The sequence below is a fragment of the Vespa velutina genome, chromosome 5 (genome assembly GCF_912470025.1).
Source record: "Vespa velutina chromosome 5, iVesVel2.1, whole genome shotgun sequence".
Lineage (NCBI taxonomy): Eukaryota > Metazoa > Arthropoda > Insecta > Hymenoptera > Vespidae > Vespa > Vespa velutina.
In genome coordinates, this window is record NC_062192.1 from 9027815 (window position 1) to 9048066 (window position 20252).

Consider the following 20252-nt stretch of genomic DNA (forward strand, 5'->3'; position numbering starts at 1 on the left):
CCTCTTTAACGTATGTACATGCGTGCTATTTATTCGTGCGTCAAAACATCGTTTTAATCCGAGGTAATTATCGTTCTTTTTTATTAATACTATTCATTCTCATAAAACACGATTAAGCATGGAGTAAGTACAATTCAAAAATTTTTTTATTAGTTTTTTTCTTTCTTTTTATTGTTGCCTACACACGTATAGTGATTTACAAAAATATTCGGAAATTGAAAAATATGGCTAACTTGATTTCGGCACTATATTTCGGCACGATATTTTGGTTATTTATAAAGCAATCAATCAGCCTGGTTATTTTTTTTCCTGAAAATGAATCAATACCAGAAAAAATCCTAATATTATGATGATTTTTTTTCTGCAATTTCGAAAAACTATATATGGAATATTACCAAAAATTATATAAATATAAATATAATAAATATAAAATATAAATTTAAAAATATATATAACAAATGTCATAAGAAATGAAGATATGAAAGTTGATTATAAAATCGTATTTTTAATTATTTTTTTAAATAAAAAAAAAATGTCGATTAAATTCATTTATTTAATTACGTACAAACCTCTTTAATATATGCTTAAATAATTACAGTTATTCTAAAAAGCATAGAGTCATCTATTTTCAAAAGCAATTAAATTCTTTTTTTCAGAAGGAAAACAAACATTATTTAAAATACAACAGTAATTGATATTATATAAATGTTCAAATTAAAAAATTGCTAATATCAGTTAACAGATAATATTACCACTTTAGCATTCTTAAGTTATATTGTTTTCTAACTAATTTTTTGTTTTTCATGTAAAAAAGATGAAGTTAATTCAGCGGTTTTTGAAAATAACATGTTTATAGAATATTTTATTAGAAAATTTATAAAATATTTTATAAATATGTACATTCTAGAAGAATAATCATTGAAAGTTTATAGAAATATTTTGTGATATTTTGGATATTTTATACTCAAAAAAAAATGTATACTGGGTTAAAATTTATAACAAAATAATTCAAATTTATATTTCTTATAATAAAATTTACATGAAAATTTCAAATTTTAAAATTAAAGTTTTAAGTTACATAAAGAATATACGATAAAACCTGATTTATTTTAAACTATTTTAAACCACAAAACTAAAGATTTCGTATTTCGACTTTTTCGCGCGCCCCATTTTTTCTATTTTTAAATGGGAAACGATCCTGCTTAATATTTTTTATTTAGATAGTACATAAATAATACAAAATCATACTTTTCAATTTCTGTTTTTATATATATAGAAAGTTTTATACATAAATTCGAAAAATTTTAATTTCAATAAATCTGACAAAATAAATACAATTCCGAAATCATTCATATTATTATCTCAAAAATATTCTCTTAATTCGTATTGTTTGCCTAACAAGAAAATATATGATTGATAGGAATAATATATATTTTTTAAGTATAAAAATTTTACACATAAAACTTACCACTGTAAAATTTATACTTTCCCAAATTTTTATCGTCCTATAATCAATATAAAAATTAATTTTAAAATATGTTAATATTACAATTCAAAAATATACGATGTTCGTTCCAGTTCATTCAGCGAACTCTAGCGGATATTAGAACTATTATATAATGTCACTGTATTATCGACAGTAGTCTCTTTGGATATAATATTTTATAAATATTCTAACGCATATAAATTTTTACTCTGTAATCGCACATTGGTTAGAAAAAACGAAACTTTTAAATTGAACTGCTAGTTAGCGCTTCAATCGCTCTATTTTAACTCGACGTTCTTTTTCATGACATCATTATGCTCGGTACTGCGTAAAAGTACGGATATACATCACATAGAAATAGAAATCAATAAAAATGGAAAGAAAACTAATATTTTATAACTTTTTTAAAAAAACTAATTTCTATTTCATTAAAAATATTTATTATATTCATAATAAATAAACATGATATAACATTATTTGTACGATAACCAATAGCATTGCTCGACCTATAAGAATTCTCGAATACAATTGATTGGCCGATGCAATTTATTTATGCCAGTTGTATGCAATGCAAAAATAATTTAATACGAGAAATAAAAGTTAAATAAAACAATTACGTAGTAATTGATATTAAATATATTAACGGCTTCTAAAAAAAATACGAAGCCATGAAGTTCAAGGCAAATTATTATTACGTCGATAAAGTACACCTATGTTGACATTAAAATTTAAATGGAAGCCAGGAAAGAAAGAGAATAATAGGAAATAAAACAAAAAAAAGATATGTATTAGTGTTTTAAATCTATTCTTTACAAATTTAAAATTGTCGTCTAGATGTTATATTTAATTCTGTTTATCGATAAAAATATCAAAACGTAAAATCTGTTTGTAAACAAATTTGTTATTTTTGTCAAGGTTCTATCTACAATTAGTATATATATTATAAAATATATGTAGACATATGTTACTTATCTATAGCGAATGCGCAATCGCCTACAAACGTTCATCCATCCTGCAGTTCATGCGTAACCTCGTTGCAGATTGTTTTGAAAGAAGAAACTGACAAAGTGTGTCCTTCGTTAAAAGAGTATAGATAACGTGAAATTATTAAATATTACATACACACAGACATAAATATACATTTTTAACGCGTAATTAAAAGGAAAAATAAAAAATCTAACGAAATCATGAGTCTGGTAAGACAAAATTTTCATAAGGAATGCGAGGAAGGATTAAATAAACAAATCAACATGGAATTATATGCAAGTTATGTCTATTTGTCCATGGTATATAATAATTAATATATTATAAATTAAAATATTTTTGTTTCTTTTCATTTGTTTTTTCGGGTTAGGGTGGGGAGGGGCAGAAGTGAATAGATATTACACATTGTAGTATTTCATCCCTTTTTGTTAACAAAGAACGAAGTACTTACATTTGCGTAAAGTAATGTTGCACGTCAAGTCTCTGTAATTTCGAGTCGTCTAGCATTTATTGATCATTTTCAGGCGTACTACTTCGACAGAAGCGACGTCGCATTGCCGGGTCTCTATAAATACTTCAAAAAATCTTCCGACGATGAACGCGAACATGCAATGAAATTTTTAACGTATCAGAACAAAAGAGGCGGCGATGTTGTTTTTACGGCTATCGAAGCACCGGCGAAAAATGATTGGTTGTCTGCGAAGAATGCCATGACTGAAGCATTGAAATTGGAACAAAAAGTTAACGAGGTACGTACGAGTTAAATTGTATTCCTCAGTTCCAAACAAGGAAAAAAAAGGAAAAAGAAAAAAATGTGCATATATGCATGTATATGTGTATGCATAATATTTCTTATTTCATGTGTTATTAACAACGATTCTTTCGATATATTTTCATCTGTATTATTTCTTCTCGTGTCTCTCTCTCTCGTCTCTCTCTCTCTCTCTCTCTCTCTCTCTCTCACTCACTCACTCACTCACTCTTTCTCTCTCTCACTCACTCACTCACTCTCTCACTCACTCTCTCTTTCTCTCTCTCACTCACTCACTCACTCTCTCACTCACTCTCTCTCTCTCACTCACTCACTCACTCTCTCACTCACTCACTCTCTCACTCACTCTTTCTCTATCTCTTTACGAAGTAAAGTGACGATGCGTTCTTGGAGATTACGATGCATGTCAGTTAATTTGGTTAATACTTATTATCGCAACGTATGATTTGAAAATATTTCAACATGGTTAGTTTGAATTACGTTAAAGCAGTAAAAGACAGGGGGTGTAACTCAGTGGTAGAGTGTCCGCTTCGCATGCGGAAAGTCCTGGGTTCAAATCCCAGCTCCTCCAACGACCAAATTTTTTTCTTTTTTTTTAATTCTATATTACCTTCTCTCTTGTCACAAATTTCTTTTTTCTTTTCTTACAATGTTTTTATTTTTTAATCATTTCTATAAAAAAAAAGAAAAGAGAAAAAGAACGAACCATCTCATTATTACATTTATAACATGTTTCTTTTGTTAGAGTCTATTGGAATTACACGCCATTGCTGGGAAACATTCCGATGCAAATTTTATGGACTATTTGGAGACAGAATTTCTTCAAGAACAAGTGGATTCGATCAAGGAAATTGCCGATTACGTTACAAATCTCGAATTGGTAGGGGATGGCCTTGGGATTTACGTATTCGACAAGGAAATGAAAGAGTGAAATGACATTTTCTAGTTTTTCTTTCCCTACGAAATATAATTTTCAAATACATCGCATAAATAAATAAATTCTGTCATTATAATCTTAACATATATATATATATATATATATATATATATATATATATATATATATATATATATATATATATGTAATATATACATATACAGAGTAAATCCAAAGTTCCTGTGATTTAAAAAATTATTTTTTCTCCAGACTTGTTAGGTACATTTTTCTTTTTTTTATCAAATTGTAATACTACAAGGCCGAGAATTTTTTCACGACTTGAAAAAATAAAGAAAAATAATTAAGCTAAAAAAGTCTCTTGAAAAAGAGTAATTGATTTTTTAAAAGCATCTAAAAACTTTTGGTCCTCTCTGTATAAGTATTTATATATGTATGGATGTATGCACGTACTTACTCATAAAATGAGAAATTAGAAATAGAAATGCATATATCATTGTTATCTATGATTCTACGACATATGAAAAAATGCCAATCGCATGCCTTTTGCTTTCATTCGATTAATCATAATTCATAATGATGGAATATAAGAAAATTATAAGATCAACACACACAAATGTATTTAAAAACATAAATAGTATAAGTGCAAAATTAATGTAACAGATATTACAATATAAATTTTAAACAAATGTCGAGAATTAAATTTACGTAATAAAAAAAAATAATAAAATGTTGTCAACGTTACTACGAAAATATAACTATCTATGTAACCTCAAAATTAAAATATATCAAATTAAAAATGACAAATTATCTTCCAAGTAAGTTTTTAAATAAATAAAAAAGAAGAAAAAGATATTGTCCTTTTTATAATAATAAATCGATTTTTAGCAACTTTCTCAATACTAATATTAAACGAAATTTCATTGCAACGTGCATGAAAGAAAATTCAAAAAAAGTATTACCCGACGACAGTACCATCTGTATCGACAAACCACTTGAATGGCCGACCGGGAAAAGAGCTCATTTTAAATTTCACGAAGAAACCGAAGCTGCTATGAATAAACAAATAAATGCTGAATTTAAAGCTTTTTATTATTATTTATCTATGGTAAGAAAAGAATATAATTACAAATCATACATGAAAAAAAAAAAGAGAAACAATCTCATCATTTTGTACTTATCCCTTACATATATATGTATATAATATACAAAAAAGGCGGCATATTTTGGGCGCGTAGATGTTGCATTGCCAGGTTGCGAGTCATATTTCATGCAAATGCATCAAGAAGAACATGAGCATGCTTTAAGATTTGTCGATTATGTTAAAATGCGAGGTGGTCAAGTAATATTATGTCCGATTTTACCACCAGTTGATCCAAATTGGAAATGCCCTCTTCATGCCTTTAAAGTAAACATTTATATACAATATATTACATTTTTAATGTAATTATTGATATACATAACAAAAACAGTAATCAATTTTCCATAATCGATTCTATCCATAATCTTATCTAATTATATATAAATACATACATACATATATTTGATAAACATAATCAAAAAACAGACTGCATTGGACCTTGAGATAGAAGTCAGCGAAAAATTGGTTGATGTTAATACGGTAGCTGAAAAACATGGTGACTTGAACGCAAGTGATTTCATTATCACAGGTTTTATGGAAAATCAAATGAAAAGTGTCAATGAGATGGCGAAATTCGTAACGGTTTTATCAGGCATAGGCGATCAAGCATTGGCACGTTTTGTTTTCGATAAGGATTTACTTGATAATCATGTATCATCGGAATTTAATGTAATTAAAAAAAAATGGCGTTTTAAGATAAATGAAAAAGTAAATGGATAAAATCGTTTATCTTTTGTGATATTCTTTTTTTATTACTGTATATGACATTATATATATATATATATATATATATATATATATATATATATGTGCTGTGTGTATCTACATGTATGTATGTACATATATAACTACGAAAAAGTAATAACCACGTTATATGTTGAAAAAAACTTTAGTAAAATTATACATGAAAATTGGTTATAATCGATAATACAAAGTAGAATTGTAGTCACATTTAACATTCAAATATGGCGAATATTGGTAGCCATGTTTGTAAGGGCGATCACTAAAGCATGAGCAAGCGTGAGTCAGTTTATGCAATAAAGGTGGGGAAGTGTGGTGAGATATTATTTGCTTCATATGTACGACCGATTGAAATTTATTGTTTTCTATTTTAACGTCATATTTCTATAGATTTTAATAAACAATATTTCATAAACGTGTAGTTATAAGTTCAACGTGTGTTACGCAGTTTTAGATTGACGCGTAATTAACCTTACTTTTTCTTCGTAAGATAAGTTTTACTTACAAGTTATCTTTTTTGATAATTACGAATGGACTCCTTTAGTTATCTACGTTTTGAGGGTAAGTTTAAGAATGGCTATTGACTTATCGAGTGGTTGTAATGAAGCTATAGAAGTTTTGGACGAGAGAGAAGAAGGTGAAATATCTTTGGAAGATGTAAGTTCCTCCGAAGAAGGACATCTCAGTTACGGATATGGGAATAAAACTGGAAGATGTATTAATTGTCTTTCCACTCAGCATTGTACGTCATGGTGTACTTCTACTAAATATTATCATCCGAAGAGTTCAAATAGAAAAGGTACGGATTGATTTCCTTTTATTCGTTAGAACGATTAATATTTTTAAGATCGACGTGAGTTGCATGTTCTCTTATTTTAGATATATATATATATATATATATATATATATATATATATATATATATATATACACATATATATATGCGTGTATCCATTGATTTGATATTTTTTGCAATTAGTTTGATAAAAAGATTTTTACTTTAATGTACTATGTTATTTATGTTTATAAGTTATCCATCTAATGAAATAGAAGTTTATTTTCTTTTTTTTAAGATACAGTTCAAGAAAAGGAAAATCGTCATTATGCAAAAGATTCAGGATCTGCAGGAATTAAACATAGCTCTTCTACGCTACAAGAAAAGAATGACGATCTTGTACCTATTTCTAGCGATAGTGATATGGAGATTGTTGGTCTTATGGATAATTCTAAACAGATACATTCTTTATCAAGATCAAGAAGCAAGAAAAAGAAAAAGAAGGAAAGAACCCATGGATCTAGTATCAATGATGATTTTGTTTCTTCTTCTTCCATTGATATAACTGCAGGAGAGACTACATTAAAACATGATAATGACAATTCTAAAGGAGATCGTTTGTCTAGATCTCATCGTAGAGATTTAAGTCCATTGCATAGGAGCGTTAGATCAAGATTATCTACAAAATCTCCTTCTAGAAGATATAGAGCATCTATGTGGTTCAAATTGCCTCTTAGGAAATCAAAATCACCAGTCATGCGTAGTAGATCACCTGTGTTAAGAAGATCTCCTCATAGATCTCCGCACCGATCATCTACAAGAACGATATCAAAAAAGATGTCGAAAAACGAACAATTGCCTTCTTCTAATACTTGTACTGACAATGTGTATGGTAATGTAAATAAGCTATTAAAGAAAATAAGACATATAGATTCTGTAAGAATTCGAGCACAAGAAGGAAATATTAAAAATAAAGAACACTGTTCGACATTGAAAGAAAAATTATCAAATACGATGAAAGGTATGTCAGACAATAATGGCAATGTAACAAATTGTACCAAAGAGAAGACAGTTACGTGCGTGGAAATAAATAATGATGCCGACGATGAAGAGGATTTAGCATTATTAAGACAAAAAGCATTAGAAACAAAGCAAAAACGTAATGATAAAAACAATGAACAAAGCAAAACAGAACTTGAAAATAAAATAGCCACTTACGACGATGATCACAATGAAGAAGATTTAGAATTGCGTATGATAGCATTACGTTCTGCTGTACTGAAGAAATATCAAAATGAGCGAAGTGTAAAGACTAAAAGATATGATAGCTCTACTATTTCTCGTAGTAAAAGTCCATTTACTCAAAGCTTTTTGGATAGTAGTATACCCATACCAAGTGAAAAACGTGTTGAAACACCACCGGTTACTCAAATGTTTCCTGTTTTAAATGAAAATACACATACTGAAGATATGGAGCTAGATACTGATATTGAACAGGAAAAAGAAAAATTACCATACTCTCCAACAGATAATATTACTATAGATATACCCTTGGACACAGAGCTTCTAGGGATACAACCATCTGATGTTTCGTTTATTAATCTTAACAAAATTAGTAGTCCACCTTTCGATAATACAAATAATCAATTGGAACATAGAGCTGTACGAACAGGAATTATTGAGAACAAAAGCTATTTATCGAATATGATGAACAATACAAGTACTGAAAATACGTTTTATGACATGAATCCTGATGCTCCTTACTCTCCGTCTGATTCCATTGAAACTAGCAAATCTGATGTTATTGTTACAAAACCATGTCATGAATCCATATCTACCTCTCAATTTAATGACATGCATTGTAATATGATGAATGACATATCCACTAATGAAACTGGTATCGCAATGGATATTAGTACAGGTCAAGAGAGACCTTATTCGCCGACTGATGCACCTATATACGATCTTGATTTATCGCAAACGCTTCCATTAATACAAACATCTCATTTTTCAAATAATTCTAATTTAACATCCGCGCAAACGATGTACGATACTTACGGAAATTCGAATATATTAAGTATGCACGAAAAATCACAGTTGCAATATTCAGCTACAGGAGAAAATGTACATAAAGAAATACATGTTAACGAAGTTGAGAGTTTTATTACAAGAAAACAAACCAATTCTCCTCATTTCTTTGAATCTGATTCTATATCTCCTATTGATTCAATGTTAACAATTGATGATATTCCAAATACAGATGTTATTAAACCAAGTACACCAATATCTGCATCTCTGAATTCGGAAAATACAGAAAGTATGTTAAATAATCCTATTCATAAAATAACGAAAATTGCTGAAGAACCACTCTATATGCATGGTGTTCCAGATGTTACTAAAGATATAAATAAAATTCCTACTCTTATCAATAGAACATTAGTTCCTGCAACAATTCTAAAATCGAATAAACAGCTGCAACAACCATTGCCTACAAAGAAACATGAAAATCATGTTGAACCAACATTCAAAAGTGCCGAAATGCAACCAATTCCTATTGATTTCAATGTCAATACAAAATTAAGTACTCAGTTCAAACCTATGAAGCTTACATCTGTTATAAAAAAACCGCAAACAATATTAACTACACCTATAGCATTCCAAAGTTGCTTGAATGATGAGAGTACAAGTAACGTAATAGAGGATGCATTTGTTACTCCATCCAAAGAACATGAAACTAGTTCTTTAAAAAATATTTCGTTAGTAAATTCAAAAAAGGCTGTTTTTATTAATAATATAGATTTAGTGCCTAAGAAAAAGAAGCGTACAAGGAGATTTAGGCGAAGAAATAATGTTACTCAAAATATTAATATTAAAACTTCTAGTGAAAATGTAGAGAAATCAGAGCATGATTCAGGTGCACCAGGAGAAACAAATAAAACTATAATGAATACAGAAAGTGGATTACCATGTAGTGATATTCATGAAAAACAAAAAAATATATCCGATGCTACAGTTCTTGGTGATTTCGACAATGTGAAATTAACAAAATTGAGTCAAGAAAGTAATTCATTGTTGATATTGGATGAAAATTCTGGAAAGAACTCTGTAAAAAGTAAAGCTTCATTTTCATGTAATGAAATACAAAAGGATAATATTGTACAACATTCTACGAATTTAGAGAGTAATATTAGTTCATCACTTAAGATAATAAATGATCACATAGCAGTGGTTACAAATAGAAGGCCGAGTTTAGATGAAGATGAAGAAGCTTTAAGAGCAAGTTTATTAGCTTCTTTAGCAAAACGCACAAAATCTTTAGATACCAATTCTTGCAATGCATCGTTGATTACCACAACTGCTACTTTGTCTTGTGTTAGTACTGTACCATCTGTACAGAAAACACAACAAATGGATACAGGAACACCACCACTTACGCATCAAACAGTTCAAAATGATATTACACTTCATTCATTAACACAATCTGCATCTGCATATAATTCCGGAGATGAAAAAAATCACACATACACTGTGCCAGTATCATCTGCTGATATAAAAGAAAATAGTATTGGCATTAGTACTGATACGTCTTGTTCGTTATTAATAAATTCTAGTAAGAAAAGACCACTTCCTTTGTTAAAAGGGCCATCAAAAAAATTTCTTAAAAAAGTCTTAATTCCTGCAAGTACAAAAGTTGTAAATAATGCTAAAAAATACCAAAATGCAGTAGTTCAAAAGAGATTAATTTTACAAAAGGCAATATCTAATTATAATGCTGAGAAATTAATAGATATTAAACCAATTGCTAGTGTAAAGTCTTGTGAAAATAAATGGACAGGCAATACAAAAATCATATCTTCAGATACGCAACGTATTGTGATAAATTTAGGATCTGACACAGAGAGCGATTCAGAACACGAACGACTCAAAGCTATCCCTATGTCAAATTCAAATAAATTAGAAAAACGTCCGATTTTAACAATACCTACGACAGAGTTTGAAAAAAGCGTAGATCAATTTTTAAGAGATGTTAGAAAGAAACAGGAAACTGCAGCAGCAAATAAACAAACTATTCCTTTACATAATGTAACTAAAAAGAACTTGTCATCTGTTACATCTGCAGAAAGTAAAATTTCTCCTACTGTTCATACACCCTTGGTAAGTATATATATATATATATATATAAGGAAAAGTAAGAAAAAATTTATCATTTATTTGTGAAAATAACTTTTTAGGCAGTACGACATCTTCCAGTATCGAAGCAAGAAGAATATCGTCGTTTGAAACAACAAATTTTAGAACGTGAGATACTAAAATTGCAGAGATCAGTAGAAATTGGTACTTCTAAAAAAATGAACAATTTTAATACGTTACATTCCACAACATCCGATAATTCAAGCAAAGAATCATTACCATCATATAAAGAGAATCCAAATGTACTTGGGAAATTTTCAAATCTAAACCTACAGATATCTGTAAAAAATAATAATGAAAGAAATATTGAAGTTAAAAAGAATAAAAATTCCTCAACATCTTCGGCTATTCCAAATTCTGCAGATAAGACCAATTTTGGAAAACAAAATGATGCAAATATTATATCAAATTCCAAAAAAGGATCTCTACAAATTACTTTAAATCCTAATGTACGAATCTCTAACGAAGAAGCATCCAATCAAAATAATAAAAAATTGAAAACAACAGAAAGTAATGTTGCTTTGATAGATACAACAAAGTCAATATCTGAAAACACAATGGGTCTGCAAGATACAGGAAAATCTAAAATAGCAACTGCTTCATTAAAAGTATTAACTAAAGACGAAGTAAATCATAGACTTGTTCAAATTCAAGTAAAACAGCACGAGCCTGATCAGGTAATAATAATAGATAACAAGACAGATTTATCTGAAAGAACATATTTAGTACATAATAAAAACAAACAAGGTATTGATGCAAATAAAGATGAAGATAAAATTTGTATTGAACCTGATCAGGATCACACTAAACAACATAATGAAATGGATAAAGCGAACAATTTAAATACCAATTGTATATTCACGGAAAAAGATGAAAAAGAAGCAGATGTAAGCCAAAATGAAATAATTATCGATGACATAAATAGTTCGAGTATGTTAAATATGAAATTATCAATAGAACATGAGAATGTACAAAATAAAAAAACTACAGAGAAAAATCAATTATTAGTTACATCTGTGCAAGACAAAGTGGAAGATAATACAAATTTGAATTTATCGAATATTGAAAGCAGTAATGAAAGTGATTTATTGACATCAAATAAAATAGAAACAAATAAAGTAGCAAATGTTGAGGAATTAAATGAAAGTATAACAAAGGATGTTACTATAGAATTAAATTCTCTTGTTAATCTTCCAAAGATGGAGCAAGTACGACATTTAATGGAAACAGAACATAAATTAGTTATGAAAAGGTATATTAATTTTTCTTTTAAATATATATATTATATCTAAGAAGAGATATTTTAATAATGAATTATTTATGATATAGGTATATGGTCTTAGACAATCTTGCTGAAATGTCAGGAGATTTACGTCAATGGGATATGGAGAGAGATTTACAAACAAATTTTGTAGAAGAAGTTAAAAAATTAAGAGAACAATTAAAAATTGCAGAAGAAAAGTTACGAATACATCGTAATAGAATTAATAGTATAGGTCCAAAAGTAATGGATGCGCATGAGAAAATTAACAATGGAAGACGAGAATGTTTCAAATTATCTAGAATTTGTAAAGTTTTAGGTTCTAAAGTTGTAGGACAGGATTATAAGTATGAATGAGTTTTATAATCATTCTCTAAGAAAAAATTTTGCATATTAAATGAAATGATGTTTTTTTCTTTTTTGCTTCTATTAGAGTACCTCAAGCTGGAGCAGATCTTTTAGATAATAAGTTAAAAGAAGTTGCAAGTCATACACGACAACTTTCCAAAAAGAAAGTTCCTTCCATTCATATATCTGAAGTGTATGAAGAAGTCGTTCCGCTGAAAAAAGAATCTGGACCTAAACCTATAGAAAGTGAAATACCAGCATTTGAAAAATCTTTTACAACAGAACAACAGAATGACAATCATAATGAGAATAATAATATGATTGCATTGAAAGATGAAGATAATATATTAACATCAATGAATACTCAAGTATCATCGGATCAAGAAGACGAAGAAGATGGAAGAGATATTTCTTCATGTGAAACAAATGATACAATCAAGCACGATCATTATTACAATAGAACAACGACAGAAGTAGTATCGTGCGTAAATAATAATCCTGCCAATAAAGAAGATTGTGATATTACTCAGTGTATAGAAACAGGGGAAATAATGTTAAAAGAAGATAATTATCAGAAAAAGAAAACTATCGAGCCTTATGTTTCGATGTTGTCACATTTGAAAGTAGCAAGGTGGGTTCTACATATATACATATGAATATGTATATGTGTAAATACGCATATGGATTTATACATATCTATACATATTTGTGCTTCTTATCCTTCTTACTTAGGAACGTGAATCCCAATGGAGTGCTTTGTCCATATGAACTAATGGGAACTTGTAACGATGGAGATTGTCAATTCGTTCATCAATCTGTCATGTTTTGTAGCCATCATATGGATCGAAACACATTAGGAATACAAGGTGGTTCTAACCTTTAATTGCGAGTTTTAATGAATTATGAAATTATCATGAATTTCATTGTTATATATATATTTGTAAGAACGCAATATGTTTATGTGATGTCAAATTATGTTTTTTCTTTTTGTATATACATATATACATTAACATTTCAATCAAATTTGTGTACATTAAAAATTGCAGACTATATTGATCCTGACGCGGTGCATTCTGATGATCCAAGTAGAAGCAACGCCCGAAGATGGTAAGTTGTCCTCATGATGTGGCAGGAGTTCTTGCACAAATAATTGCCATTTTATCATGTAAGAAATCCGCATCTAAAATAGAAAAAAACAATTTATTTACCGTCTTATTTCGGGTGTCTATTATCTTATATAGACATTGGAAAACAAAAAAAAATTCTTCCAAATATCTATTTTTTACGCATGTAAAGTGTCATATGTGTGTGTGTATTTATATATGTATATATATAGACATATATATATACACATAAGCTACATGACGATCAGTGTGTTTAACGTATACAAAAAAGAAAAAAGGGAGAAAAAAAGAAGAAATCGATGATGCGAAGACTCGAAATTGAAGAAGACGGCCTAATGACCAACACCGGAGATTCTGTGGAGTATCTTTTCATACTTCGATATACGTTACCTCATAATAATTAATTAAAAGTCTTGTACCTGTATAATAAAAATTGAATATTTTATTCCTATTTCTGTGATATATATTATTTATCAAACAATGCATGGGAGAATACTTTTGGGGATGCCAAATATAATTATAACAAAATAACAAAGTGGTAAAAACTAAAAAATTATTAAAAAATTATTAAAAAATTATTAAATCAAAGATATTTAATTTCTTGTATAGGCATAATTTTTAAACGCCATATTTATCGCCAGGAAAATTGCCCTGAGTTTTGTATTTGTGCCAAGGTAATTTCCCACTTAAACGAAGTTCATCCCAATTACTAATCCAGTCGTTTGGACAGATAGAAGTAAAAACTCGTTTAAACCATGTGCAAGCTTCGTGTCCTTCACCAAGAATATGTTCGCATCGATAAAAATCCGTATACATGACGTAGCATCGTAATGTTTGATTTTGTTGTTGAAATCTTATTAACAAAAATTTTAGAAAGATAAATTATAAAAAGATTATTTAATATATTTATGAGATACCGTATTATTAATCAATGAATGATAAAAAGTTTACCTTGGATCTGATCCAGGAGAAGAAAATTTTCCTTCTTCAAGTTTAGAGTCTTCATATCTTTCTTTACCCTGTAAACATGGATCATCTTCGTACACTTCAATCGTTATTTTCTTCTTTTCTTTAGCCGGTTTTGAAGGAACATTTTCTTTTTCATTATCTATTAATTTAACCGATAATATAATTTTATCTTTGTTTTTATTAGAATCTTTTTTATTATTTTCTAATACCATATTTTTAATATAATTTTTAATTAAATAAACTTTAATCGAGCCTATATAAATAGATAAATAATTAAAATGATCAAAGATAAAAGTTCTTATTTGAAAAGACGTAAGAGAATAACAAGAACGATGACTATGTTCGTATGTAATAAAAAAATATGAAAGTTTCTGAAACCCTGCAAATAGGCAAATTTTAATCATGAGAAGAACAAGTATGAATGGATACCCAGTGTTACTTGTTTAGTTAATAAAACAGAGCTCTGTTACTACATGTTCGATCGATAAAACAGACATCTAATATTTGTTCAAATGATGAAACAGGGCTTTATTATTATCTGGCTGCCGAAGGGAAAACCTATAGCGTTGCAAGCAAACTATTGCGGTCTGCTGCAGACGCAGAGGGTCAAAGCACGAAATCGGTTGCCAGAAGTAGTGGCAGCAAGAGAAGAAGAACATCGGAGGAAGAAAAACGTCTTTAAGGTCATTAAGATGACAAAAATCAGACCGTGGAAAGTTACTAGGGTAGATGAATAGATCCATATAAGAATCAATAGAATGACCAATAGGATACGAATTTTGAAGGAAGCATTTGCTGTATTTGCTTCTGTAGGAAAGATGGATGATGGTTTAATAACTCGTGCAAGTAGAGCACGCTAAGAACATTTATGATAGTCCCAATATAATCCGCAGTTAGTTTCTTCATTTTATGATGACGAATCTCACCACGAAATTAGATTTAGAATGTTGGGTTCAGTCCTGTTATGCTTTCAAGATCTTAGAGCTAAACTAAGATTTAACCCTTTGGACTTCAAATATTTTCTGGGAAAATATGACAAAATTACAAGTACTTATGAATTTATTTAGTTTTTTCTTTCGTTTAAATCTACTTTATTCTAATGAATTTTTATTTAAAATTTTACATATTACATTTTGAAATTTTGTATGCTAAGATATATTTAGAAACAATCGCCCATTCTAGCCTTACTTGATTACAGATCATAATAGAAATATATATTCTCTGATAAAATCAATCAAATTTTCGTCATTTATTATTTAACATGCTGATATCGGCTCTGTAATTTGTATTGTACTGCATCGGGCGGCAACATTAAATGCACTTTCCAATACCGAGTGGTTCTACCTTAGGTATTGGAAAATTACTTCAATCGCTGAAGATCTCAATTAAAAAATAGAAGTCTGGTGAAAAAAGAAATCATTTTTTATTATCAACAAAATCGATATCCAAATCTATATTGTAATAAGGCATTGATACATGACACTCATAGACAGAAGAATAGCCAAAATATTCTTTGCGATAATGTCTTGTTTGTATATCTGTAGGTATCTGTACGATTATGTTACGCTAAATATAAATACGTTCATAAAAAATACATTGTAGAATATTTGTCCACGTGGTTTGAACCACGTTACGTGCGTGGCATGTAAAATATAAATGTTTCAATGTAAATATAAATGTTTCTTGAAGCTTGAAGCCATGTGTGGATATATAATTCATGAAACTATTTGTGAAATGTTTAATCGCAAAGATAAATAAATAAGTAGATAAAGAGTGTGACCGAAGAAAAAGAAAAAAATGAATTTTTTACTTGTATACATTTAATATATTTTATTATATTTTCTTATATATTTTTTGTATCTAGTTCGAGAGAATTGCTCTTTATTCAATGTGACAAACAAAAATAATAAATTAAGCAAACAAAAAGATTGAACATTACTGTATTAGAGCATGGTTCCTATAATTATATTTTTTTAGCTATGATTCAGATCTATAATAGGTTATTATGTTCTATTAATTTATATTTTGTTCAATGAGTGAGGACAGGAGCGTATTCACGAACTTTAGATGTTGTAACACTTTTCAATTAGGAATATAAATGGCACTATAAATAAAACATATTTTAAATAATTAATATATTTTTATTTATTCAGACTTTGATTCCGTATTCAATTCCAAACTACTTTTCTTATTATTTATGTTTATAATAGAAGATTCAACGGTACTTTTAATAATATCATCCAATTTCCAAAATTTATTTTTAACATTATCAATGACAAGTTGAATACAATTTTTACAATTTTCTTCAGTTACTGTATTTAATGCTTCATAAAATAATCTTTTTATGTCTGCGCATCGAAACTTTACTTTTTTCTTTGTGACATAACTTTTTACTTTGGCCCATATCATTTCTATCGGATTTAATTCGCAGTGATAAGGTGATAGCTTAAGTACAATCATATTTTTTAATTTTACTATTTCTTTTATTGCATAAATATTGCATGTCGGTTTGTACTGTTTTATATTATAATATGCAGCAATTCAACCTTCACCATCATATCCTGAGAGAAGTTAATATTTTTATCATGCAACCATTATTTAATGTCGGCTATTTTCCGATCACTATTAGATATTCTTCCTATTTTTCGAGAGTAGTAAAGAACGTTATCCATAATAAAGGAATTCTCTTCAAGTTTAACGAGAACATTAGTAAAACATTTTTTGAAGGTAGTAGAATTCATTTTTTCATGGTAGTTGTTACTTTTCTTCGATTGAAAAATCAACAAGGCAACGAATCCATTATTGCTACTGATATAACAGATAATATGTTGTTTGGTTTTATTTGAGGATCTTTTTAAATTCTCATTTTAGACTCTCTAGATTGTCGTCCATTTAAACATGCATTCAGTGATGAACTAACGTTTGAATTTTTCGATATTTTACTTTTAACTTACATTTCACTTATTCACATCATCTCTTCTAAAAAATATATTTTTTTTTTAGCTTCTCTAAATTCTTTTATTTTTCGTAAATAATTTCTACTCTATAAAACTATTTCTTCTTTATTGCTTAAAAAATAATTGCGTTCTATTTTTTCATTTTTAAAATCCATTTTTTTTAACAGTAACTTGTAAAACGTGGATCTTTTAAAATTTGACAAAAAAGTATTGTCATTCACAATTTTCAAAATATTTTTAATCATGGGCAATTCGTTTAAATAGAAAAAGTGATAGACTATTCGTCTTATCGCACTTCTACCGGAATCATTATTTATTTTATCGAAAATTCTTTGATGAAACTTTGTTTTCTTTGGAGATGATATTCTTCCTATTAAATGTTCCCTGCATATTCTATAGACCGTTTATTTTCAAAACATCACAAATTTAATAATGTAATATCATGTAAATTTTATCAATTTTACGTATTTTGTGTAAATAACACGTAATTTTTTACCTTTCAGAAATTCCTGTAATATTTGAAATTATTTTTATTATATCCTCGATAGATTTTTTAGGGTAGTTATTCAGTTCTTTTTGATAAATATTTAAAATAATATTTTTTTCCAATAAATCTCAAATACAAATGCTGATGTATTTTTAAAGAAACAACGCGGACGTTTGACTATTTTCGTCTTCGAATGTAGAACTTGTAAAGCCCATATTTATCTGTTTATCTCCTGACGATTATTTGTAAAAATTCTTATTCGATAAAACCTGGTACGCTAATATGAAATCGTATAACTACTCTAATAATTATTGTTATCAATACAATATGTTCTTTTATAATATACATTAAATTGAACAAAAACCAATCTTTCGTTATTTCATATTTTTGTTATAAATTTTTTAATAAAGTATTTTTGAGATCATGTTTATGTGATGTTTTTCTTTTATTTTTATTTGTAGAATATGCTGGCATCGTTACATAGAAAAAATAAGGACACCCTGTATAAAATAAGAATATATTATCAGTCCTCGTAAATGAAAGTTTGTTGACACAGAAATTGTCTAGATAATTCCTTCTCGAGGGAACACATGACGTCACATTACCCCCTACTGTTACTTTACATCAATACATTTGCATGTATGACATGAACCATTTACATTAGACATGAGTTATACCTTTATACTTTGTCACGTTTCTAACCTAACTTTAACTTTATAATCAAGAACTACACTATTTTCTTTTACTATACTTTTTCCCTTTCTTTTCTCGATGTGCCAACGATCACCGATGAAGTGAGAAAGAATAAATTACTTTGTCCATTGTACGCAAGATCTGTTGCGCAGGTGATTAAATATGAAACTGAATTATAAACTGTTGTATATAACTAATAAAAATAGCAATAGCTAATAAAAAGAAAATTCTATATTTTAATAAAAATTATCTTAAATTTTTAAGAATATATCAAATTAATTAATTTAGTTGACATTGAACTTTAAGCTTTAATTTTCAAATAGTGTTTTTAGTTCCCTTTTTTTTTTTTACTTTGCAAAAATTTAAGCAAATAATAATATTAACCTTAGCACAAATCTGAACACGACGCGACTGCTTTTATAACGTACGATTACGCGGCATTTGTTCTCGATAACTAGATCACGTGACTACTGGAATAATACGCCCCTGACGAATACAATCTTGAATTTATTTAATTTAAATAGTCACGAGCGAGCGTTTGAAGACACTACAAATTCACAAGACGAATATGTTTCGATCGTATTAAATAATTTTGCCGAATCGGCATTAACCGATTGTAATAATTACGCGATTCAATTTTTGATCGTATGTCTGTATATTTTGTAATGCTCGAATAATTGAACATTGACCAGGATCAAATGTTAAAACAGTCGAATCATCTGAATTACGACATTACACCACTGGTGACCGATTCGTTTTTGTTTTTTTTTAATTTTGGCAAAATCGAATGTAAATAAATTGTTAAATCTTGTCATTTTATCGTCAATACGGTTGGCGTTAGTGTTATGCGAATATGTATATATAAAACATATGCATCACGATAAAAGACAGTAAAATAACAAATTAATAACATAAAAGAACAAGCATTGACTTGTCATATCGAAAGAAAAAAAAGGAAAAGAATTTAAAGACAGTAAATCTACTAATGGGGAGAAAGTAGTAATAATATTGTTCTTGGTTGTTATTAGTTAGGTTAGAATAGAGACGTGACAACGTATCATAAGCCTATACTCATGTCACGTAATGCATGTAAAATGTGGAGGTAATATCATGTATTCTCTCAAGTAGGAATTTTTTAGGCGAAAATACCTGTTACATAAAATTAGTAAAATCGTCATGTGTGAGAAATAGTCATAATTTTATTTAATAGTAAAACTTTTAACTGTATGTCGTTCTTAATTTATACTTTCGTTATATCAATAATAAATTAAACATTTTATACAGTACGGAAACGCATATATTTATTCTTATTTTATCTATATAGCTTATTTTAATTAACATATATATAATAAAATTTTTTAATGGTTATTGTTATCACGAAAATATAGGTTAAGAATGATATAATTAAGTTTTTACCGTTTGTTATAC

The 20252-nt window shown here is 28.4% G+C and overlaps 4 protein-coding genes and 1 non-coding gene across 10 annotated transcripts; 4 read left to right on the forward strand and 1 right to left on the reverse strand.

Moving 5' to 3' along the window:
* Nucleotides 1-2468: 2468 nt before the first annotated feature.
* Nucleotides 2469-4242, forward strand: LOC124949276 (soma ferritin-like). The gene is made up of 3 exons (XM_047494083.1): nt 2469-2772; nt 2995-3219; nt 3988-4242. The coding sequence occupies exons 1-3, from the start codon at nt 2674-2676 to the stop codon at nt 4171-4173; spliced, it is 510 nt and encodes a 169-aa protein (XP_047350039.1). The 5' UTR covers nt 2469-2673; the 3' UTR covers nt 4174-4242.
* Trnaa-cgc lies at nt 3742-3813 on the forward strand. Its single transcript has one exon. It is a non-coding gene; the product is annotated as a tRNA-Ala (tRNA).
* A 56-nt stretch (nt 4243-4298) lies between the features above and the next one.
* On the forward strand, nt 4299-5953 carry LOC124949444 (soma ferritin-like; the record flags this gene model as incomplete). The annotated part of the gene is made up of 3 exons (XM_047494446.1): nt 4299-5245; nt 5354-5545; nt 5705-5953. Coding segments are annotated over exons 1-3 (615 nt in total), but the record flags the coding sequence as incomplete, so codon positions are not given.
* Nucleotides 5954-6252: 299 nt separating this feature from the next.
* On the forward strand, nt 6253-16817 carry LOC124949126 (myb-like protein O). Of its 6 annotated transcripts, XR_007100973.1 has the most exons (10): nt 6253-6334; nt 6564-6818; nt 7093-10949; nt 11027-12237; nt 12315-12593; nt 12680-13225; nt 13327-13460; nt 13641-13701; nt 15212-15734; nt 15886-16817. XR_007100973.1 is itself a non-coding variant. In XM_047493740.1 (9 exons), the coding sequence occupies exons 1-9, from the start codon at nt 6289-6291 to the stop codon at nt 15249-15251; spliced, it is 6429 nt and encodes a 2142-aa protein (XP_047349696.1). In that variant the 5' UTR covers nt 6253-6288; the 3' UTR covers nt 15252-16817. The 6 variants fall into 6 exon arrangements, 4 of the variants coding, with proteins under 4 accessions (XP_047349696.1, XP_047349697.1, XP_047349698.1 ...); XM_047493740.1 differs by having other exon boundaries at nt 15212-16817; XM_047493741.1 differs by having other exon boundaries at nt 7099-10949; nt 15212-16817.
* LOC124949127 (cytochrome c oxidase subunit 6b-1-like) lies at nt 13372-15197 on the reverse strand. The gene is made up of 2 exons (XM_047493744.1): nt 14670-15197; nt 13372-14571 (listed from the first exon to the last, which is right to left on the reverse strand). The coding sequence occupies exons 1-2, from the start codon at nt 15089-15091 to the stop codon at nt 14337-14339; spliced, it is 657 nt and encodes a 218-aa protein (XP_047349700.1). The 5' UTR covers nt 15092-15197; the 3' UTR covers nt 13372-14336.
* Nucleotides 16818-20252: the final 3435 nt, after the last annotated feature.

Coding starts and splice junctions, on each gene's coding strand:
- LOC124949276 (XM_047494083.1), top strand. CDS start 2,674: ATGAGTCTGGTAAGACAAAATTTTCATAAGGAATGCGAGGAAGGATTA. Junction 2,773..2,994: donor GTTATGTCTATTTGTCCATG/GTATATAATAAT, acceptor GATCATTTTCAG/GCGTACTACTTCGACAGAAG. Junction 3,220..3,987: donor TGGAACAAAAAGTTAACGAG/GTACGTACGAGT, acceptor TTCTTTTGTTAG/AGTCTATTGGAATTACACGC.
- LOC124949126 (XM_047493740.1), top strand. CDS start 6,289: ATGAGCAAGCGTGAGTCAGTTTATGCAATAAAGGTGGGGAAGTGTG. Junction 10,950..11,026: donor CTACTGTTCATACACCCTTG/GTAAGTATATAT, acceptor ATAACTTTTTAG/GCAGTACGACATCTTCCAGT. Junction 13,702..15,211: donor AGAAGCAACGCCCGAAGATG/GTAAGTTGTCCT, acceptor ATGATGAAACAG/GGCTTTATTATTATCTGGCT.
- LOC124949127 (XM_047493744.1), bottom strand. CDS start 15,091: ATGATTAAAATTTGCCTATTTGCAGGGTTTCAGAAACTTTCATATTTT. Junction 14,572..14,669: donor TCTCCTGGATCAGATCCAAG/GTAAACTTTTTA, acceptor TTTGTTAATAAG/ATTTCAACAACAAAATCAAA.